The sequence below is a fragment of the Mercenaria mercenaria genome, unplaced genomic scaffold, assembly GCF_021730395.1.
Source record: "Mercenaria mercenaria strain notata unplaced genomic scaffold, MADL_Memer_1 contig_1052, whole genome shotgun sequence".
Classification (NCBI taxonomy): Eukaryota; Metazoa; Mollusca; class Bivalvia; order Venerida; family Veneridae; genus Mercenaria; species Mercenaria mercenaria.
In genome coordinates, this window is record NW_026459024.1 from 35,664 (window position 1) to 59,097 (window position 23,434).

Genomic DNA, 23,434 nt, shown 5'->3' on the forward strand with positions numbered 1-23,434 from the left:
TCGGAAATATATTCTTATACTTTTGGTTTTGTTTTTGAAAAAGCGTGTAGAGACAGTTGAAGAAATATATATAAACAACAGTACGCATGCGTTCCGGTTAAGTAAATGGCAATATTATTTTATTGAGATGTAAGAGAAACAGGAAAGGTGCATTCATTAACTGAAAGACTACCAATGACCATTAGGTTTTACTATTGGATGAGATGGATTTATGATATTCGGTGAAAACTTTTCCTTACTTATATATATATATATTTTTTTTTTTTTGTTGTAGAAAATGGCATTTTTAACTTAAAGTTTTGAGGTTAGACCATTTTCAATCATAACAGTTCACATATGTTGCAATAAATGTAGAAATTATTTGTTTTGTTTTACGTTAAAGGTCCAATACTAAGGAAAGTGAACATTTTAGTTTCTTTTAAAAAGCACAGAAACTATTTCATTTTATTGGAAAATGAAAGTTGGTATGTAGAAATTCGAAATAAATCGCAGTATATGTACAATTATTTTTCTATGAAGTATGAAGAAAGTTAAAAAGACCTGGGGGTCATTCTGTCGATTCATTGAAATTTCAACATAATACACATACATTTCTTTGAGTTCCAAAGACCTTCTGTAAATTTTGACCTGCCAATCTTCATTATTTAGTGTCTTGCAGAAGTCTATGCACTGGCTATGAAAAAAATTGCCAACTCACTTTCCCTTAGTAATGGACCTTTAACGTAGTTGATTTTGTATTGTACAAATAATAATTCAGATCTGACATTAAGTGTTTGTGTTATAATTAACGAAGGAAGAAAGTTGAAAATTTCTGTACTTGATACATTAAACGAAATGAGTTTTCTCCAATAAGAAAATCTGCAATAAACCAAATCTCTATAGCAAAATTACGTCAACATAATCAACATTAAATATGACGGAGAACTATATGTCTTACTTCCCGTGTCTTTCGTATGCTGATTTACTTTCCCATTTGAACTGAACTTTCCTTACACCCTTTATGATTCTTCAGATTAGTCTGAATCTTTAAAACGGCCATCAGAAGGCGTGGCCATTTTTTACTTCACTCAGACTACATCTTATACATTTCTCAATTAATTCGGTTTGCCAGAGCGTGTGGCCATGTTGAAGATTTCAGTGAACGTAATCAATACATTGCTAGGCAATCGTTATTACAGATTGCGTAAATAATTTGCTAAGTTTTACTATCGTGATTCTGATTTGGTTTTAAAATTCAGTAGTAATTTAAAGTTTGGCTTTATCACGACATTATGATTTTTAAGAAGAATCTCTGTTCCCTTTAAAACTTTTGTACTTGAATCCTCAATAATTAACTGTTATTTCCCTTCTTGGAATATTATGTACAGGCCGATTTTCTGTGGAAGTTCAGGTATCATTTGATTCAGTTAATAAATGATGAGTTAATGTGTATTTTCTAAAGATAACGTCTACAACTATTTACATTGAAGAATTGTGTAATTGTGTATAGTATTTGAACAAACATAGACGTACATTGTATTATTTTATGATGCACTTTTATGAGCCATTATTATTATTATTATACCAGATTTATATAGCGCCCTTTTCATGATCAATTTCACGTTCAAAGGCGCTTTTTGTGGCGTCTAAATGTCGACGTCCATTTGGCGCGTCGGTATCATTTCCGTATTTCATGTATCGGTGTGTATTTATAGGTTATTAGCTTTGTATCGGGAAATATGCATGAGTTCTCCAGAGGAAATATTGTGCAACTTTAGGAGCGCAATATTCTTCCGCTGTAGAACGAGTGCATATTTCCGATACAAAGATAATAACCTTTTTATTACATACGCATCTACACGTATAAATATTAAGTAAATATCATAAATATGTTCAATCAATAGCCTGATTAGGATAGACAATACTGAACTAAATAGAAAAAAATAGTGCAACAACACATACACATACTGAATTACGTCACACACCCGATATGAAATTCAGGCGTCAGTGTATGGAAAAATATTGACGTTTCCGGTACCAGTGTAACTTAACGGGGAATAGAAACGAGTATGTAATAATTCCATTTATTGTTGCTGCCTCTCATGTGATCGGCGTATGCCAAATCGGATGACTTTATTCTCATTTCTTAGCACAGTTCCGTACAAGAAGCAAGAATACTATGTCAAGCAATAAAACGGGAAGGGACATTTGTTATATTTGCTGCCATAGAAACCTATTTTTAATATTTAAACTTAATTGAGGAACCGCATATTCTTTACAGAACCTACCATCTGCAGGTCAGGTTTAAGTTAACAAATACTGTGTGACTGACGGACTGACAGAAAAACGGACGAATGGACGGATAACGTCAGGAAATAAAATAATATGTATATTCTATTTATTGCTTTCTGGATGGACAAACGGACGTATAAACACTGTGCATGCTCTCCAAATCGTCTTCTACCTATTTACCAAGTTTCAATGAAGAACCTCTTGCATTTTAAAAGTTTTCGCAGATTCCACATTTTTGTCATAATATTTGGATTATGAATTGCCATACCAGTCAGACTAATTGCAAAAGCAACAAAATACATGCAAATTTTCTATATTGTCAACTATCCATATAAAAAGTTGGTAATATAATCTCTTGTACGGTTTTACGTTGTCGTAGAATCCACTTTTTGTCATACTTTGGACTATGTATTACACAAGCTACCATTTTTGTGGCAAAAAACAATAAAATAAAAAATCGTGCATTTTGCCTTTTTTACATTTTTGCTTTCTGTCATATTTTTTAACAATTTGTTTACCAAAACGACCACATTGTTTGCCTAGCAACAAAATGAAGGGACATTGATCTCCTGGCTTAATGAAAATATATTTTTATTTTTAAAGTTATCGCAGGATTCCTCTTTGTGCAAAGAACTGACGGGCTTACTTCGTAAGATCTTGGGTCATGGTAATTTTCCAAATGTATTTGGTAAAATTATAAAACGTTTTGTTAAAAGAGGTTACGACCCAACTGTTTTGAGACATACCGCATGTTTAGTGTTTAACCCGTTTACAGTTGGACACTACGCTTCCCTCTTTGATTGTGTCTGACGGAAGAGGGGGAGGACTCTATGATAAGCAGTTTTTAAATCCTACCAGGACTGAACTGTTTTGATATCTGTCTTCTGGCCTGTTTCGTCGGGCCCTTAAGGGTGTTTCTCTTGTTGCTCTGTCTTCTGAAAAGGCATTGAGTACATACGTTTTTGGTTCTAAAGGTTTGCGTTTTATATTTCTATACACGAGCATTTTTGTGTTTTACATGCCATGCCTTTTTGTTTCCATTACGTGTGTTAGAGATTCACCTGGAGGGAATTACTTTTATTTACACTGTCCCGTGTCTTTGGAACATGGTGGGGGTAAGAGTGAGGTTGGGTGCGCACCATAAACCGGTTTAAGCTCCCCGGTGGTGTTTTTGCCACTGACCGTTCCAAGGCGGTGCCCCACTGTGTTCCTTTGTTTGTTCGTTTTGTCCTCTTGTGTGGCTTTGTGTGTGTGCACGTGTATGTGTGTGTGTGCTTGTGGTGTGCACGTCTGCGTGCTGTAGGTTTCGTTTTGGGGAGGCTGCGATTTTGGTACGTGGCATTCCCTGTTTGATATTTGTCTTTGTTTTTTTTACAGACGGGGGTACAAAACATTACACCTTTTAAACATATCAGATACAAATAAACATGTAACAAAGAACTTAATTAATTATCTTTTTATTGCACATGAGACGAGAATATTAAAACAATTAGAACAGTTAAAAATCTTAATATTTAAAACATAACAATAGATAATGTTTCAAGAAACTGTAAATCTCCCAGTATCTGTTCAGTTGACTTGGTAACGTAATTGCATGTTAATATAACCACTACGTTTTTATACTGACTCCTGCAGAGGTATTCACTAACTCAGATGAAAATATTTGTATACTCATTGACAATTAAATTCAATGACATTTGTATGTGTGTATCATATTTTCCCTTAAATTATGAATTTAGCCCAGCAAAATTTAGCGTTTTTACTGTAGACAAATTGCACAAACTATGGAACGACGATTAATATAAGGAGTCATGTAATGATATACAATGTTCACTGTACAATAATCCGTTTCAAAGTTCGGTTGAACTAAATGTTTGTTACATTGATTTTTCAAATATCGGTACAAAAACAAACATATTCTGATTGTCTGATTGTCTGTAACTATCATCACTATTAACTGTACAAAAACAAACACATGCTTATTGTCTTTAACTAACATCATTTTAAGTGTAATAAATAATGAAACATAAATAATATCGTTAGTTGCTATAGCACTACAAAAACGACATAGGAACAATAGGAACGATTAAGTCAAACATCGAAAATCAACCAGAAATTATAAATAGTATAATGATCACATTTATACAAACAAATGTCAGTTGATGTGTTAAACACAAAAAGAGCATTTTTCAAATAATATTAGTAGTGCGATCATTTCCCATCTGTTACCAGTAAAAGAAATGTCCATTTTGCCATAATTTGGTTATTATATTACATTTTAAGCATTGGTTACACTACCTTTCTTACGTTGATATTTTATAATAAGCAAAAGCGCTAGGTGCATTTCTGGACCCAAAGCCGAATATATCTTTTATTGAATAAGCTCTTAAATATGTTTAGGTGGTTGTTATCTGTTGTATTTAAATAACAGTGGCATAGTTCCATTATGTAAATATTTTGCATGTATTTAAATAACAGTGGCATAATTCCATTATACAAATATTTTTCAATAACACTTAATGAATGAAATGTAACACATGTTCTACATGACATTAAATCCTACCATCTTATGGAAAAAGTGCATCTGCTATCCGAAGAATAAGTAAATTCGGCTCTACTTGACTGTGTAATAGTGTACACTTGTTTGACACTATGCTATGATATGTTCATGATAATATCATAACATAAAAACACAACATACAAATCCTACAAGACTTCTTTAATTAGCACAACTGCTTACTATATCTTTAACTACATCCAATGAAAAAGTAAAATAAGGACGTTACACCCGCCGAAACATCATTTTAGAGGCTTTTAGTGAGTAAAATTCGTTAAACTGGTGGTAGATCATACTCTGTGTTCTTCGTGATCCAGGTGTTACATACATCCCATTCAGATTAACATAAAGACAGTTATTGTACCACCAAGCACCATGAGCATAGACTGCGCAGTTCATTCTAGAATTCCGATCACGGTCAATATCGTAAGTGCTAAAGGCATTGCCGTTGTGATATGATAAACCACTTTTTCCATCACCTTTTTGAAAATTGACAAAACGGTTAAACATGTTTTAATAAACATGAACAAAGGGTGGTCAAAGTTAATTACGTATTTCCTCTGATAAATGTATAAAGCAAACAGCGCATTGAATTTGAATAAATAATGCTTGTACATAATTTTACATATTAATAGTTATTACCTATATGCTGGTTGCAGGAAGCATTAATCTTTGTCTTCATACTATACATATTTAGTCATAGAAGTAGTAAGTTAACTTTGTAGCTGGGAAGTTACGATGTATATATTAATAAGTATTAAATTCAAACACAAGTATATCAGACATCCGCAATATTGCTTAACATGGCAAGTTTATGGACTGATAAGTAATACAAACGGAATTTCGAAGTACAAACAAAATTAAAAACAGAATACATAACTTGTGACTTCTAGACTGTAAACATTGAAATTATTAATGAGGGACTATAGACACATGACGATCATAATAGCTCATATTCTCACTTTACGCCTTTCGTACCAGCTAAAACATGGTCTTCTGAGCCTTGAAGACAGTTACTATTGGGAGTTGAACTCATGCCCCACAAGTTCCCTATATTTAAAGATGTACTAAACACACAAAACATAGACCACTCACTCATCTTGAAACTTCGAAAAGTTGCCTAAAAATGAAACTTTGATAATTATCATCTGAACACCACTGTATTTATACCATCCGAAAAAGCGTTGTCTCCCACTTCTATGGAAACGCTAAACGTTTAAATTTCATTGAATTAGTGTATACAGTGGACACGCATAATTGACCTTGGGCGAGAACAGTTTGAAAATGTATTTTACACATTGTCGTGAAGAAATAAAGTCTACAAAGCCCCTTCGAAGCGTTTACAAAATATAGAGAGGACAGCATATTTAAGGCTCAAACCATTGACCTTCAGTTCGAATTGTGACTTTGGTGGGCACATTTTGTTACTATTTTTGTACATCATCTTAATAAGATGAACATTCTACTTAAATATTTAGAGGCACTGACCTCAAGACTTGGGCTAAAATGATCTTTCTTTAAAACTGAAGTTTGGTCATTAACTACCACAACAGCAATCTTTAAGTACCGTTTTGTGGCTGTAAAATGACTCCCCGTTCTTGGGTTTAGTGTTGTTAAATTTTCTGGTCCTCTTGGATCACTGAGTCAGACATTTCAATACCTGTTTAACAGAGTTCCGCTAAAGCCGGTGTTAGGGTTAGGGGGCGTGTGAGGTGTTGCACGGACAAAAAAAAATTCCCCTCGTTCTTGACCAATACATCACGGAAAAATACGTACGTAACAGTCATTAAATATGAAGCTTTACAATTAAGGCAGTTTACCTCCGCTAACCCGTAACAAACGTTTTTATTTCAGATTCTAATGGGAAAAAAATAGTAAGAAATTAACACTAATTCTTGTGAGGTTTCATAACATAAAACTTGCCAGTAACTAATTCTCCCCATACTTGGGTTCAGTGTTATTTTCTGGTCTTTTGGGATCATAGAGTTCATTCAACATATGTGAAATACAGTTCCGCTTAAGCCGGTCTTAGGGAGCGTGTGAGGTGATGCACATTTCATTACCTCTCATGAACAGACTCAATCAAACCGAGTCTGCTATAATTATTCTTCTTGGTTGCATTCTTTGCTTCCAAAGGATGTTTTTAAAGATTTTATTAAAATATGTTCTTAAGAAATATAGTAAGGATATAAATATATGTTCTGATACCTAATTTTCTTCTCTTTTTTTTTGTTGTCATATGAACTGGAGCGGGTGGCAATAAGACGGCAAGAGTGAAAATCGTATACTGTATCACAGTTTCGGGTTATTTGGTTGGAGAGATTTACTTAAGAATATACATAGGCTATTCATAACGCAATAAAACATAAAGACCCAGATTTCAAACGGCCTGTTCAAGCAAGTTAATCATCCGTATTTGTTGGCAAATACTTTACGTGAAGAAAAGTCCTATATTGTCCATTATTCAACTTCTATAGCTTGATGTGGCATTCTTACTTAATTGTTATACAAATGTACGCCAATGTTAAGGAAATAAAGGAAAATATAAAAATGTTGTTTTTTAACCCAACTGAAATAATATAATATATATGCTGCCCGAGAGCAGCTTTATGTAAAACGTTATTTAACGGTCTCCTGTGTTAAGATTTTATAAGTCCTTATTATAATAAATATTCGTGCCAAAAAACATCAAGCAATAGATTAACTGACAGCACGACATACTGGTGATCTATGCACATTTCACCAAGTAAAACTATTTTTGCTAATGGAAGAATCTTCGCTATCGATAACATATTTGTCAATATTATTTATAGTAGCATGATGCAGTCCAAATGCATTTATAGAATCCTGTTTGTAGTGTTAGATAAAAAACTGAACACTTAACATGGGACCTTAAAGACCCAAACATAGACATACTCACAACCTAGTTCTAAGATGAAGTGATATTTGTTTATTTAGAAAATCAAAGAAAGTGTTTTACCTGCTGTCCCAGTTCCAGGGTCAATGTTTAAAGTATAGTTGGGACTCGATCCAAGGACAAAGTTCTGGAAGTTTTCGAAAACAGTTATGCCGCCAGCTGCCGTAAGGTCCAACCTTAACTCAGTTTTACCTTGAGCTGCCATTTCCTCGACAATAATTAGACCTACAAAATCAGAAGTAAAAATGAAATGAAAGAAAATAATACTTATCAAATATACTGTATAAAGACTGGTACATGGTACATTCATTCCCCCCCCCCCACCCCTATATGGGCTATTTCAAAACATGAAACAATTAGGCCTTAAGGGTCTCAATTTGCTCAACTAATCATGTTCATTTAACACATAAAAAACCGTAACATGATAGGTAACATAAAGCGGTTTATGATAGGTTTACCTCTGGTTAAAAGGATCAAGCGAATACATGTATAAGAAATTGACAATGGTCAATACAAGGGTACTTTGGACAAAAGTTGGTAAAAGATTTATAGCCTTGTTCATAACGAAAATCATCTAGAGGTTTGTTCAATTTTTAGGTATGATAAACACTAAAATGATCGAGAAAAACAATTCAAACAAGCATGAGACAAGTTCCTATATGGAGTTTGAAGAAGAGATGGAAAACTTGTTTAAAGGTACTTTGTCCCTATAATTACTTCAACTAATCTAATAAGATATTTATGCACCTTTGATAAACCCACGACCCTATCTTTTTTATTTGCTGAATTTTCTAAGTACATTTTGAAGTTTTGAAAATCAAATCAGTGTTTAATCAAATTCTACATCGTAGAAAATTTTCGCTCCAATATACAAAACTGCCTTAACAGGACAAGATGAATAATTTGCCTTAACTAATAAGCTGGTGGAAGTCCATATAACTACAGAACAAGTGAAGTGAAGATACAAGCAGGTCATAAGTAAACGTTATTTAAAGTTTTTTTATTCTATTTACAGTCATGGCGATCCCTTGAAGTAGCAAAGCAAAATCATATTTCAACGTTTAAAATAATTTAGTACAAGTCTGTACTAACAAGGGTTGGTGAGGATCCGTGAAATGGGTCAAGAGAAGAAATCTTTAAAAGGTGTTTCGATTTTAGCTCTGGCGTTTCATGAAAACAGTCACACAAAACCATTTGTGCAAACTGGAGAGAGATAATTACAAAGACTACGTTTGATTAAATCAATCAAGTCATCCATGAGCAGGGGCCTTTTAAATATGTTTCTTTTTAACTATAGAAGCCAATGAAAGACAAATGAGGAATAAATTGATCAAATCTAAGTCGATTCGATATACATGGATGATACATACCAAAGTAAGTTATGTTCCATCGAGTGGCCATGAACTATGTGAGGAAGACATTTAAAGTTTTTTTTTCTATTTTTAGCTATGGCATCCCCAAAAGGTTGAGTAAAACCAATCAAGTGGTACATGAAACCTTTTGAAGTTTTTCTATTTTAACTCTGAAACCCCTTTAAATTTCAAAGCGGAATCTTTTGATAAAATATGAGTGAGGTCCGTAAAAAAATGCTACAGAAAAAAGGAAAATCCATTTAAGGGTTTAAAAACAAGGAAGAATATCCAACAGGGTAAGCCACGCTCCAAAAAAAAAACGCAGCCTCACTAAAGGCACACACGAACAACACTCGCACACCACACACACATACACACACACACACAAAATAAACATACAACGCATGTACTCAATGCCTTTGCAGAAGACAGAGCAACAAGGGAAACACCCTTAAGGGCCCGACGAAACTGGCCAGAAAACAGAAATCATTATAGCTCAGTCCTGGTGGGATTTAAGAACTACTAATCATAGAGTCCTCCACCTGTTCCGTCAGACACAATCAAAGAGGAAAGCGAAGCGTCCAACTGTAAAAAGGCTGAACGTCAAACATGCGGTGTGTCTCAAAACAGTTGGGTCATAACCTCTTTTCATAAAATGTTTAATGACTTTATTTAATACAATTGGAAAATTCCCATGACCTAAAATCTTACGAAGTTTGTAAAAAACAAAAAAAAAAAAAAACAAAGACAAATATCAAACAGGGAATGCCACGTACCAAAATCGCATAAACCACATCCCCATAAAAAGCGGGTTTTGATACACCGTCTCGCAGAAGTTTCTTTACATTGCTATTATATTTCAAAATCAAATCTGAATTACGATAGTAAAATTTTGGGGTACATCCCCAATCAAATGGGGGAAATTTACAATACTGAGTTAAAATCATCCCTCTTGTCATAAATTTTGGTATGTATAAAATTGTCGTAAACAGAGAGATGTAAATCTAGAAATGAAGCAGTATTATCCGAGTTGTTAGTTTTATTCAACTGCAGCTCCCTGGGATAAAAAATTTCCACTAACTGATCAAAAAACGGATTATCCATATTAAATATATCATCCAGATACCGTGATGTATTATTAAATGCAGTAATAGTGGGTGCCTGTGTATCTTGAGAAAGGCTCAACATAAAATATCTTTCATAACAATATAAAAACAAATCTGCGACAAGGGGTGCACAATTTGTTCCCATGTGAATACCAATTACTTGTCTTAAAACTGCGTTCCCAAAATATTGTTCAATAAAAAGGAAAGGGCTTTACAAACTTCGTCACAGGTCCGCATAGTAAAATTCTTTACAATGCAGCTAGTCAAAAATGCTTTATTGAAATTGCAAGCGAGAAAAGTAGCATTTCCCTGGCAAAACTCTTTTGAATTAGGACAGTTAGTTTATCATTTATTAAGTTATGAGGTAAAGTCGTATACAAAGTAGAAAAATCGTATGTACTGACTGAGGACACCTTGTAATTTTTAATTCTAAATTTATCCAGGATTTCGTCAGAATTTTGTACTGACCAAAATAAGTTTTTACCATAGTTTTCGTATACTTTGTCACAATATCCTTCCACGTGGGCTTTAACAGCAATAAGGCATGATGTTAATAACTTGGAAATATTAGTGGTGGTACAGGAGCTTTAATTAGCGATAAAACGAGCTTTATATGGTTGTTTATGTAATTTTGGAGAATTCGTTTGAAGGTTTTCCTACTTTACCACCCCAAAAGTCCCCAAAATGGGTAAAGCTGTATTCAATTTTAATAAACTTAAGCGAAGTCTATGCCTGGATGCTAACATATTCAGCTTTGTGTCAATTTTACATTTTGCTTAGCGTCACATGGTTTCGTAAAACTGTTGACGTCGGACGGCGGATATACATTACTAATTGTAAACCATAAACAAAGACCAGGTTAGATATAAATGTGATACAAAGTTGTTATTTTAACCACATAGTGATTCGTACTTTGATAAGCAATTGGTACCTTTTTTATAATTGGTTGGCTTGTAGACACCCTTACTTACAGCTCACCCTAAAACAGTTCAGGTGAGCTAAAAAGGCAAAGCAAACGGTTTGCATTATTATACATACTTTGATAACATTTTGTACACTCTTTTAGAATTAGCAAGCTGTAACCTGTAGCAAATAATAATTCATTAGACACACAAACGGCTTTAAAGGAGTATTGAAGCTACGTTTAATTAAGTGCAGTCATCTTTCACAACTCGTCCTGAAAATTGTATGCAGCGTATCAAACGATAATAAATATTTCATCAAAAGAACAAAAAATGACGATATTTTGACCAAATGCTTTTTCTTTTAAGGAGATACCATCTGCTTGACATACTGCTGTGTACTGCTAAATTTAATTTTGAAAGTAACAATATTAGTCCATGAAGTTATACTATAGAAAATGGTAAGTAAAAATATCCAATAACACCAAAAATTTATATATTTATATATTTTGACATTTATGGAACAAGATCGCACACTCAAAAGACTGTTACATTAACGAAACAAGCCATCATACCTAACCAAAATTCTGTCCCCAAATCACCAAACCCTCTCTCATATTCAGTAAAATTTCTGTAGAAGTCCACTAAACCATTGAAACGGTATTGAAAAACCTGTATAAATGCAAACATACGTCTTTGAAAGTATGATATTGCTGACGAATATTTGTAGATTGAGGTATGTCATCACCTTTTAATTTTTTCTGTTCTTTTTACCAGAAGTAGAGTTTTCTTTACAAATACATGACACTGCTTTTGCATTGTTGTCAATGGGTCAGCATTCGTTTAAATACTTTTCATGAAACGTTTTCTTATAAATTTAGTGAGTGATATTATGTTCTTATTGTCGCTTTTTACGAATATTAAGTTTTCGTACTCATTTAAATTTCCAACAGAACCAATTTTATCAAAGATAATACAAATGTATCTACGTACAGTCCAGCCGCCATTGTCAGTTTCCATGTCACAGTATACTTGTGTCTCTTGTTTAGACCGCCACAAAGTTACATTGTAAACTCCACTCTTTGCTGCATTCTGCTTCTTAAGTACATCATAACAATCCGTAGCTGTAAGATAGATACTTGTGAGTTAATTATCTGAACTGATGATTCGGGCTATATTCATTTTCAGGGCACGCAATTTCGACTTAGTAACACTGCAATCATGATGATCAGAAACTTCTTGTAAAGTAGAACAATATCCTCCATCTATCATCTTAACCAAAGATAGACAGGTCGCAGTTTCAATACGCGCACGCATGTATGTATACTTAGTATGGCCTAAACTGATATCCTACTATTGTGTCTAAGTTTAGTTATTCTGGCTATTTAAAGGCCTAACTCTTGGCAGCGGGCCAAAGGATTTCTGTCTTCATCAGCACAGTTTTGGGCTAATGACTATCACAGTATGGTTCCAATAAACAAGGGTCATTGTTTATTGGACAATCAGTCTACATTACAAGTGTTTCAGTTAGTGAGAATGGGAAACGGTGTATCTTCTTTAATAAATATGTTATCACTTTGAAAGTTATACCTATTTTGTGGCATTCTTTGTAAACAAAAATGTTCTTTGATCAAACATAATAATAACAACATAATAAGAATATCATTTTATGAAAAAAATAAGGTTTTTATTTTTTCAAGTTCAGTTTGGAGATGTGTGATATTTTAGAAAAATATGACTTTCTCTCATCTAAAAGTTTTGTTTTAATGTTTGCAGAATATTGTAAATAACATTTGCCTAAGACTGAAAACCGAAATAAAGATAATAACCTTTTTATTACGTACACATCCACACGTATAAATATAATGTAAATATCATAAATATGTTCAATAGCTTGAATAGGATTGACAATACTGAACTAAAAAGAAAAAGTAGTGCAACAAGACAAACTGAATTACGTCACGCACCCGATATGAAATTCAGGCGTCAGTGTATGGAAAAAAATTGACGTTTCCGGTACCAGTATAACTTAACGGGGAATAAAAATGAGTATGTAATAATATATTTTTATTATCATTATTATCAACATTTATGGAAGCAAAATTATTTTTTTCAACTCCACTGCACACATGTTCATGGTCTAGTTGGGACCCCTGCTGTGCTAATTGCCCTCTAATCAGCTACTGTTACATAATTGCTGATAAGCAACAGATAAGATAGGAGTTGTTTACTGGATTGGGGTGGGGGATACACTTATATACTGGTGGATCTAGGCCTTTAACGGATATTTAGTTCAACTAAAGGATGAATGTGATTCCGCTAATTTCAAAATGGCGGATGTTGACGGGTCAGAGGAATTACAGCATTTTCAGTGTTTTATTTGAATTAATTGTTCCCAATTGCTAATAAGAGAACACTGAACACACGTGGTAGAATGTGAACGTGATAATAGAAGTTGTTCCATTGTCAAAAGTATTCATCACAAAATAATGTGTTAGAAAAGTTCCTTCTTCATTTATTTATTTACTTCTTCACCTCCGGCAATAGGGAGCAGAACACATTTCTGCAGTGGCAACTAATTTAAAGTACGTTCGATAACACGCATGTACAGACTGAAGGACTTCGATTTTCTCACTATTTACAATAGAAGCTGATCAAACTAGGGCATTAGTTATTTCCTGCTAACGTCGCAAAAAACATAACCAATAAATTGATCAACTGACTCGCTTATATCATATATACAATGGGTATTCAGATTATTGAAATGGGAGACATGTCTTGGTGAATATGCATAAATATTAAGCTCCCTAAATATCTGTCCATATTCTTTGAGAAATTGATCACATTTAAAAAGTTCGATTTATCATTATTACGAGGAGCTCTATTGTTTGTTTAAAAATTGAAACACATTATGATTAAATTGCTGTTTCTGATTTCATTTATACACTAAAATTTATATGTACATGTATAAGTCCGCACTGAAAAACATGACGAAAATATCAAGTACATGTTCGTATTCCGCCAGGTCCATTTCTCTTTGAATTAAAAGGGGTGTTGTTAGTGATTATGTCTTTTCATTTACCAACGATTTTGACAATCGTGGGATTATATATGTCAGCATGCACATTGCATGCTTACACAGATGTACCCGAGGCTCAAACAACGATTTCGTGTCCTTTAAATTCGAAACCAATAAAACATTACACAAGTTACAAAATGTTTTACATTATGTGAATATTTAAAAGAAACGAAGACAACAGGGACACTAACGAAACATTTATAAACAAGCCAATAGGTTACCACTAGAATAAAAATTGTCTTTCTCTGTCACATAAAAAGCACCAATAAACATGTTCACAGAACGCATCCCCGGGCCAACAAACCATAATCCATATTAATATACTGTGCATGGGTTTTTCTCTTATTCCTTTAAACACAATCAGAGTGGAATTAGAAACTTTTCAACTGTAACATGGTGGAACTCCAAACATTTGGCGTGTTTCAAAATAGCTGGTTTGAACTTTTTTTCATAAAACGGTTTGAAATTTCACTTAATACAACTGTGACCGAAGATCTTACTGTGTTCGTTAATAACCTCCTTATTAATATTTATTCATGAAAATATGAACATCCTCATTACAGTTTTTTTGCAATATCCCATTTAGGCTATAAATATGACTTTAATAATGTATACGTCCTAAATTATATAAATTTTACTACTCATCGCGCTTCATACTGCCACGTGACTCAGTTTCGGTAGAACGTTCATAGCAATCGCCTTCTGATTTGAAGGTTGCTGGTTTAAAACACCACCTAGGTCGAGTCCGAACACTACATTTCATTTACTCCAGGACCGCCATTCTGTCCAAGTATTTATTATATAGATTGAAATCCTAATCATCACCCTGACATTACCCGTTTAACGTTTGTTTAGTTTTTGACATTCTAAAAACAAGAGTGAAGATCGAACTTAACCGTATTACCAGAAACGCAGTTCTTTTACAATGAAAACGTAAATACTAGTGTATATTTGAATCTGTGCATAATGATAATAATCACCAATATACATCAACAACGCGAAGGTAAATTATCTTTGACACGAATTTTTGGTACAGTAAGGTGTTATTTCTATCGATGTTTCTTACTTGGAAGTCGTGTTTATTTTCTTGCACAGATATTTCGCTGTAAGAGTTTTGCAATCATGATGCTTTATATACATATATGTGATTACATATTTCAGGGTAGTTTATACGAGTTTAGAAAAATATGGCATGATCATGTGTAATATAATAATACATATTACTTGCACAAAGACCTGGATAACACAATTTGACATCTAAATCCCGTCCAGAACATGTCTTGCCGTAACCCTTTGGTTTAGGGTTATTACACGATCTTGCTCGACTCTGCATTCCTACACCACAGGTTACTGAGCATTTATCCCATTGTGCCCAACCACTCCAGCCACCGTTTACAACTGAAATTTAGATTTAGTTAGACAAATGTTTCAAAATCGTTCAAATGCCCTAATTTGTCTTTGAATAGGGAATGACACTTTGTCTGTTTACTTATTAATAAATGAAAATTTACAAAATTTAGAAACAATTATTGGCCCAAGGTTGTGTAGTCAATAGGTTTACTTGTTCAATAAACAGAAAGCACCGAGATTAGATAATTAATACAAATCATACACCATGAAAGGTTGACCGATATATAAATGTTAACAATGGTGAACGGTAACATATTTCTCTTCAGCTTTTGAATACTACGAGCTTAAAACTAAAATTACTAACAACGGTAATACTTGATATAAAATTTTGTCACTGGTATAAAAGGTAGGGACTGCATTTTACCTTCGTAAATCATTATATGTAGTAAGGCTATTTGCACATTATTATTTATTATTATTATTATACCACATTTATATAGCACTCTTTTCATGCACATGTACACGTTCAAAAGTGCTTTACAGAATAAACTGCAAAAATACAAACAAATACGCATACAAAATATAATGCATTCCACATTAACAAAACTCATGAATGTAAAACGTATAGATTAAACAAGGTAAACACACATACATATCTAAAAATATTTAAGTGACCCTAGGATAAAATACTGTTCTACGCTGTTTTATGAAGAAGAATAAAAGCATCAATGTATCGGTCAGTTAACAAAATATTTTACAAAAAGTGGGTTTTAGCAGGCTTTTGAAAGCAGCTAGCGTGTCAGCTTCCCTGATCTTTACGGGAAGGGAGTTCCAAAGCTTTGGTGCACGAAAAGCTGCGATTGCCATACATCATGGTTTTAGTTTTTGGCATAACCAGTGATCTTAGGGTTCTGACCGGTTTATACACTTCATATTCCTAATATAGGACGGGGACTGACTGTGTAAAGCCTTAAATGTGTAGGTCAGAACCTTGTACTGCGCCCTGTATTTCACTGGCGACCAATAGAGCTCCTTCAGAACCGGTGTTATATGATTGCGACGGGGCGTCTTAGTGATGACGCGAGCTGCCGTGTTCTGGACATGTTGCAACTTGTTAAGTGTGCTGTTTGGGATGCCACTTAGCAAGGCATTACAGTAGTCTAACGGTGAAGTTACCAGGCTGTTGATAAGGGTCTTTGTGGCATCACTGGTAAGATACCGTCTAATGTGACCTATTCTGCGTAGTTGTGCATATCCAGCCCGGCACACAGAGTTGACTTGTTGTTCCATATCCATACTATTTTTTTAAATATTGCGCCAAGATTCCTAACACATTTTGTGGACTTTATCACAGAGTCACCGACCTTCACAGAGACGTCATCAATGTACTTATTAATTTTATATTACTTATCAGTTTTGCATGAAGAAAGAAAAACAATAGAAGTAGTTTTAAGCGTTTATCAGGGAAGTAACTGTAATAGTAGTGTAGACAAATGATAATAAAGCTATTTATCAAAGGAGAATTACCAAGTTCACGCAATGGGGCTGTTATAATATTTTTAAAACAACGTAATTATAATTTATAATAAGTCAACTAAATTATCAATGGCAAATATACAATAAGTATAACGAAGAAAGTTCGACTTTGAAAATACCGTCTTGAAATATCTTTCAAATATTAATGAAATGTATACCATATTTTTAGCCGATGCGAAAATAGAAAAGGGTTGTGTGAATTTATTGTTTAAGGGGACGTCAGTCTAGTTTTTTTTATAGGAATGTAAAAGGCTTACTCTTTGTCTTACTATCTTATATTTCATGTAGTTTTGCTGCACGTATTGAAATAATATTCATTTAGAAAATTAGGACACATATTAACCCAACTTACTACAATGTTTATGAGATACGTTTTAGGAGTCAATAATGAACAAAATAAATATTAATAGCTTATTGATCAGAGATCTTGCCAAACAATTAAAGATACATGTACATCGACGAACATGTGAATTAAGTCACAAATTTAATCTAATAGTGTCAGTGTAATAATTATCCTCCTTCGTAATATTAAGGATATGACATGTGCAAAACTGCTATGGGCAGAGTGTCTTTAAACTTTGTGTACTGACTAAGAATCAAGTTTAAAACGGAAATATTTATCACACATCATAGGTACCAGGCTTGATCTTGAATCGTCTGCCCTTGAAAATCAGAAAATACTAAAAGATCCAATTTTCAAGGGCAGATAATTCAAGATCTAGATACATATAGGCAACGGTGGCATTTACCTTTGAAAAAAGTTTTTATTTCTAAACACCTATCGTTTATTTCGATAGACCTTTATGATTATCATTTTAAAGTTAAGATAAATCATTACTTGCACAAGGGCCTGAGTGACACAAAGCGTTCTCAAGACTGTTTCCGAAGCAGTGGTCCCCGAAACGGTCTGGGACAGGGTTGGTACACGATCTAGTCCGACTCATCATTCCTATACCGCAAGTTTCTGGACAAGTACCCCAGGGTCCCCAGTCACTCCAGCCGCCATGTACTGAAATTTATTTTTAAATCGTCCAGTCCTTTCGAAATCAGAGAAAATTTGAAAATACTTACAAATACAACTGAAAGTTATTATCATTTAAACCGTATCTTTTTAATAACCTGACAAGGTTTATCTTTTTAAGTACCTATGCATTAGAACATACATGGTGCATCTTTATCATATATTATTTATAGATTTCCTTTATTTTTCATTAATTCATGATATATTTAGTCAACGGAGTACCTAAGGTCTACTCCAAATTTAATTTGTATGAACTATATATCATTTGGCTACTCATTTGTTTAAGTGCTAAAACTTACCAGGACATAACTGCCGTTGGCATGTTTTCGAATCAATTCCTTCTCCTGGGCAATCAAGGCCACCGTATTTGGGTGGGGGATTAGTACAAGATCGAACACGAGACTCTGTTCCATTTTCACAAGACACATCACACTCTGACCATGATGACCAGGGAGACCAGTTTCCATCAACTTAATTAACAGATTTCTTTTTGAATTTTTGAAAGTTACTTGAACGTCTTCCATCTTTTTACAAATAATAACATGTGGATAAAATTTTATGTAATTATGATGCATAATAAAAAAAATCCCAACGAATAATTAAACGTTATACATGTGAGTCATATAACACTGTGAGTGTGTTTATCTTTATAAAATTGATATCTCCATTGCACACGAAATGTGAACAGATGATCCAATATCCTAATGTGAAGATACTGCTTAACCAAAAGTCGGTATTTCATGATTTACGTACCTACATGGCAAAGGTTACAATATTTTGGACAAATAAGCTTTGCTTTGTTGATATCCTCGCATATACTGAAAAGAGAGTTCCATCGAGCACAATCAACTGTTTCATCATCAGCACAAGATGCCGCTGAAACAGTAAAAAAATTATATTTATTACTTTTAATTTTTCAAAGTATACCGATAATTATACTGCAACAAAAACATTTTTATACACATGTATCGCTCTTTTTTGATATTCTATACCTCGTGTAATAACATGTGTCTTCAGTAAGAAATATAATTTTGTAAAATTGTACTTACCGCTGGAATGTTTGCATAAGTTTTTGTTACAGTTGTCCGACGAGCAGCACTCGTAACAATATTGCGTTTGACCTCCGTCCATTTTCATGGCTATCGTTCTATTTGGTATCTTGGCGTATCTACCACAACTCTGCAAAATGATGAATTAATGCTTTGTACGATGTTATCAAAGCGAAACATTAAAAATGTCAGCAAATTATATCCTGAGTACCTGTTAACACTTAGTGCAATATCATATCTGGCAAAACACGCATAAATTTCACTTTTGATATGCATTTATGATTTTAAGGTTTGCATAAATAAACGATTAATTTCTTGTACACAGTTACATTACACTCAATAAAATATGATGCTTTACACTTTTACATGATTGAGTAAAGGTCACTTAAAACTAACTTTTCACTTAAAATGATTCGATTTAACCTGAAAGGACAATTGTTGTTTGTAACATGCATATATTATAAATCGAAATGTACCATAAGTGTCAATGGTCTTTTCTTATGGAACGAACAGTTGAAGTTGAAATTCTGCCATATTATGTAAAATCGATTGTAGCTCTCGGGCAAACAAAAGGCAAGGTTTACCTGCTTACCATGTTTAGAATACGTAAACCTTATTTCAACTGTCACACAAACCTGTTTATCCACACATCCGAAATCAAAGTAGATTTGGCTTGTGAATTCTCGCTTTTTATAACAAACCTGAACGGAAGGAAAAATTTAAGTTAAAGATCAAAGATTACAGAGTCACTTTGGCATAGCCTTTCTATATGTAACTGCCATGAACTTTTAGAATCCCATGAACTACAATTATTTAAAAAAAAATTCAAAAGTAAAATCATTACGTGTCTTACAGGATATTTTGTGTTTGGTGTAGATAGATGAAAAACTATGTTCTGATACTTTTTCAAACATATTTTTGGTTTTTACCTGGTCATTTGAACATGTTACTGTAGATCTACAGTCTGTTGAGTTGACCACATGAGAGCAGCTGTAACATTCAAGTGACACTGAAATAGTAACTAGGGCATGAATTTGTATCACAGAATAGAATACACTACAGATGCATTGGAACGGTATATAAACAAGAAACAGAACACATAGCAGCTTCATAGAAAGCATATTCCTACAAACTTCTATACTTACAAATAATTAATCCATAGGGATACAATTTCAACCACTTTTCACGGTAAGAAGTACAAAGATCATATGTAGTGAGTATAAAGAAATTTTTTACACGTTTACTTAACTTATTTGTTTTCAAGTAAACGATTCCCATTTATGCAGACAGTCAACAAACTTTTCAGTTAATAAATGAGTGAAGATATGTTTTATCAACTTCTACAAGAGCGGTCTTTCAGTGCCGTGTGGCTGATGTAAACCATCTGTTTGTACTTGGATTCAGTGTTGTTAAACCATCTGGTGCTCTGGGGTCATGGTGCTATGATAGAATTTCGCATATGCAAGGGCTAGTGGCGTTTATCATTTCATTACATCCAACGAAATGAGTCTGATATTATGTTACATGGTTGCGTTCTATTCTTCCAAAGATTTATTAAAAAAATGAGCCGCACCATGAGAAAACCAACATAGTGCATTTGCGACCATCATGGATCCAGACCAGCTTGCTGTTCACTTTCACAGCCTATTGCAATTAGAGAAGCCGTTAGCGAACAGCATGGATCCTGACCAGGCTGCGCGGATGCACACGCCTTTCTGGATCCATTCTGGTCGCAGTTGCACTAAGTTGTTTTCTCATGGTTCGGCTCAAATATCATGTACATGTGTGACCTCAAGAGTTATTTCAGGCTATACGAAAATTGATATGTTTGCAGTTTTATTCAAACCAATATGTTTCTAGAGTAAGGAGCCCAGCACAACATCAAAGTCACTTTCAATTATCTACAGTTGTTTTTAAAAAGAATCTACATTGATTTTAAATTTATTTAGGTATCAGACATAGACTAGCTAAAGCTGAACAAGTAGCTTATGTAAGAACAAGCAATGAAAATGAACTATATAGTTCAAATAACAAATAAACAATATACGAGTATGGTGTATACCGTATGCTAAACAATTACCAAAGTGGTGTATTGCAAAATAAAGTATTTAAAGAAAACACAACACAATCACCATTATATTCAAAGACCAAATAGTGAGTACACAAAATTAATCCATTTGACTGGTAACGAACTTACCATTTGTAAAACTCTGTGACTTATATTATCACCCAAAATACAACTTTTAAGTCAGGGTCAAAGATACATTGTTTACAAACAAAATCCTTTGGAATCTACAAAAATGTGGTAAAAGGCAATAATCGAGATATTAATTAATAAATTATTACTTCCTGTATGTCAAAACTGCTACCTTTCACACAAAAAGATGTTACATTCAACGTTTATTGGTTTTTCTCTGTAAATTAAATCGTCTAAATAGGAAACATTGTTTTCCTTCATTAAACATCTATATAGCCATCAGTCTTTATTACCGTTATCATCCATCATTATCTATTAACTGAATCATTCATCGTATCATATCATTATAATCATCATCATTAATTAGTTTAAACATATTAATTTTGTAATGTACATTTAAGAATGACAACTGACATGACTACACACAATAGGAAAAGGATTGGAACGATAGAATTAACTAAAATAGTTCCTCTCCTTACAGATAAATTACATACAATAATGGCAGGCATTAAATATACGATCTTAAATACATTACATTGAACTAATTCATTTATAATAATTCATTTATAACCTTTAATCATTATCAAAATTCAACATATTTAAATCATCGTCCTTCATTTAGCGTCATTTATATATATTCACCATTATTATTTATCGTGAGCCATTTATTATAATCATCAGTCATCATCATCATAACTCAAAATAACTCATTAGTATCACCATGATCGAAAACATCATAATACGTCATCATTCATCGTCAGCCTCGTCATCTAGCATCAGCAGCCTCATCTGCATTCATCATATATATCATAATCTATCAACATAATCACTCATCAACATCATCATCATCATCATCATTTATCCGACTGTCATTCATATCATCAGTCATCATAATCAGCCATCAATATACCTTCCAACACTATTATTTCATCAGCATCATTATCATCATTACTGTTACTTTCAATAATCCACATCAGTCATCGTTATTATATATCATCTTTTTAATCTGTTAACAAAATTACGATCTGCCTACTGATTATAGGGTCAACGCGTTTGCAGTTTTTATTCCTCTATACATATATTGCATTTTAACTATATTTTAAGTTTCCCTGTAGTGTAATATTATAAGATACATATTATAATATTTAATATTCGATTTAAGCACGTGCAAAATGAAAACAATTCTACGATTAAGATAAAGGTCTAGAAAAAAAAAATCGAAACGTACCGGCTTGTCCTAACAGTCCCATAATAAATGAGAATACTAGTATGATGTGATCTGCAAAAAATAAAAGTTATGGTGAGGAAAGCAAAACATAATGAAAATAATTTCAATTTTACTGAATAATTTTCATTTAACTTCCTAATTCCGCAACATTACAATATTTCACCGTGCATTTACATTGTTGTTCAATCATCGTTTTGACACAAACACCAGTTGCATGAATGATTCAGGTTTCGACAGTATGTTTAATATTAAATATTCTATAACAAGACGCTGTCCTTGGAATCCTCAGGTATATGAAGGCCGAACATCCATGATTTACATCTAAATCTATGAATTCGTTATTTCCGTGACATAAAGGTTGAAACAAACCAATTTCGAAATATCGTTATCATGTTTTAATATTATATGATGCACAGATAATCGAGAGGAAGCATAAATACAACTTACTTATGAATAACATTTTCCCTTCAGAATTGGATATACAACATGTACTATTTTCTCTAAACTCTTCCTTTGTGAATTTCAATCTGAAAACCATTAAATGCTATTCAATTACAGGATATAATAAAGATATTGTGCAAAGCAAGTGTAGTCTGAATGTAGTCTCGTAAGTTTGTAAAAGACGTTGGGTGTTTAACTGAAATAACTTGATATCGAATGGGTGCAAAATATATACAACGTTTATTAATTGTACTCGTTATGAAGGTTCGTAACAGTTGAATTATGTACTTAATATCCTTTTAACTCAGTGAACATCCTGCTTGTCTTTAAAGCTCTTCTAAATTTGGTAAATATTACTGTAATTATTTATGTTGGAATGAAATTCAAAACATACTGGATATGAGTTCTGTTCCTTCTGAGTAAACGAG

General features: G+C 33.3%; 1 protein-coding gene across 1 annotated transcript; it reads right to left on the minus strand.

The window, feature by feature from the left end:
• Window positions 1-3,731: 3,731 nt before the first annotated feature.
• LOC128551395 (uncharacterized) lies at window positions 3,732-23,103 on the minus strand. The gene is made up of 13 exons (XM_053532242.1): window positions 23,013-23,103; window positions 22,566-22,616; window positions 20,070-20,149; window positions 19,776-19,841; window positions 19,141-19,270; window positions 18,845-18,967; window positions 18,391-18,561; window positions 17,909-18,079; window positions 15,409-15,582; window positions 12,099-12,229; window positions 11,681-11,777; window positions 7,809-7,970; window positions 3,732-5,307 (listed from the first exon to the last, which is right to left on the minus strand). Exons 1-13 carry the CDS (start codon window positions 23,101-23,103, stop codon window positions 5,054-5,056), a joined length of 1,701 nt encoding a protein of 566 aa, XP_053388217.1. The 3' UTR covers window positions 3,732-5,053.
• Between the last annotated feature and the right edge of the window lie 331 nt (window positions 23,104-23,434).

What these genes read in the sequence shown, in the direction of transcription:
- LOC128551395 (XM_053532242.1), bottom strand. Translation starts at nt 23,103, where the DNA reads ATGGTTTTCAGATTGAAATTCACAAAGGAAGAGTTTAGAGAAAATAGT. An exon ending in TCACTCAGGCCCTTGTGCAA is followed by an intron (nt 15,583 to 17,908) that starts GTAATGATTTAT and finishes TCTAAATTTCAG; the next exon opens with TTGTAAACGGTGGCTGGAGT. An exon ending in CCCTGGAACTGGGACAGCAG is followed by an intron (nt 5,308 to 7,808) that starts GTAAAACACTTT and finishes ATTTTCAAAAAG; the next exon opens with GTGATGGAAAAAGTGGTTTA.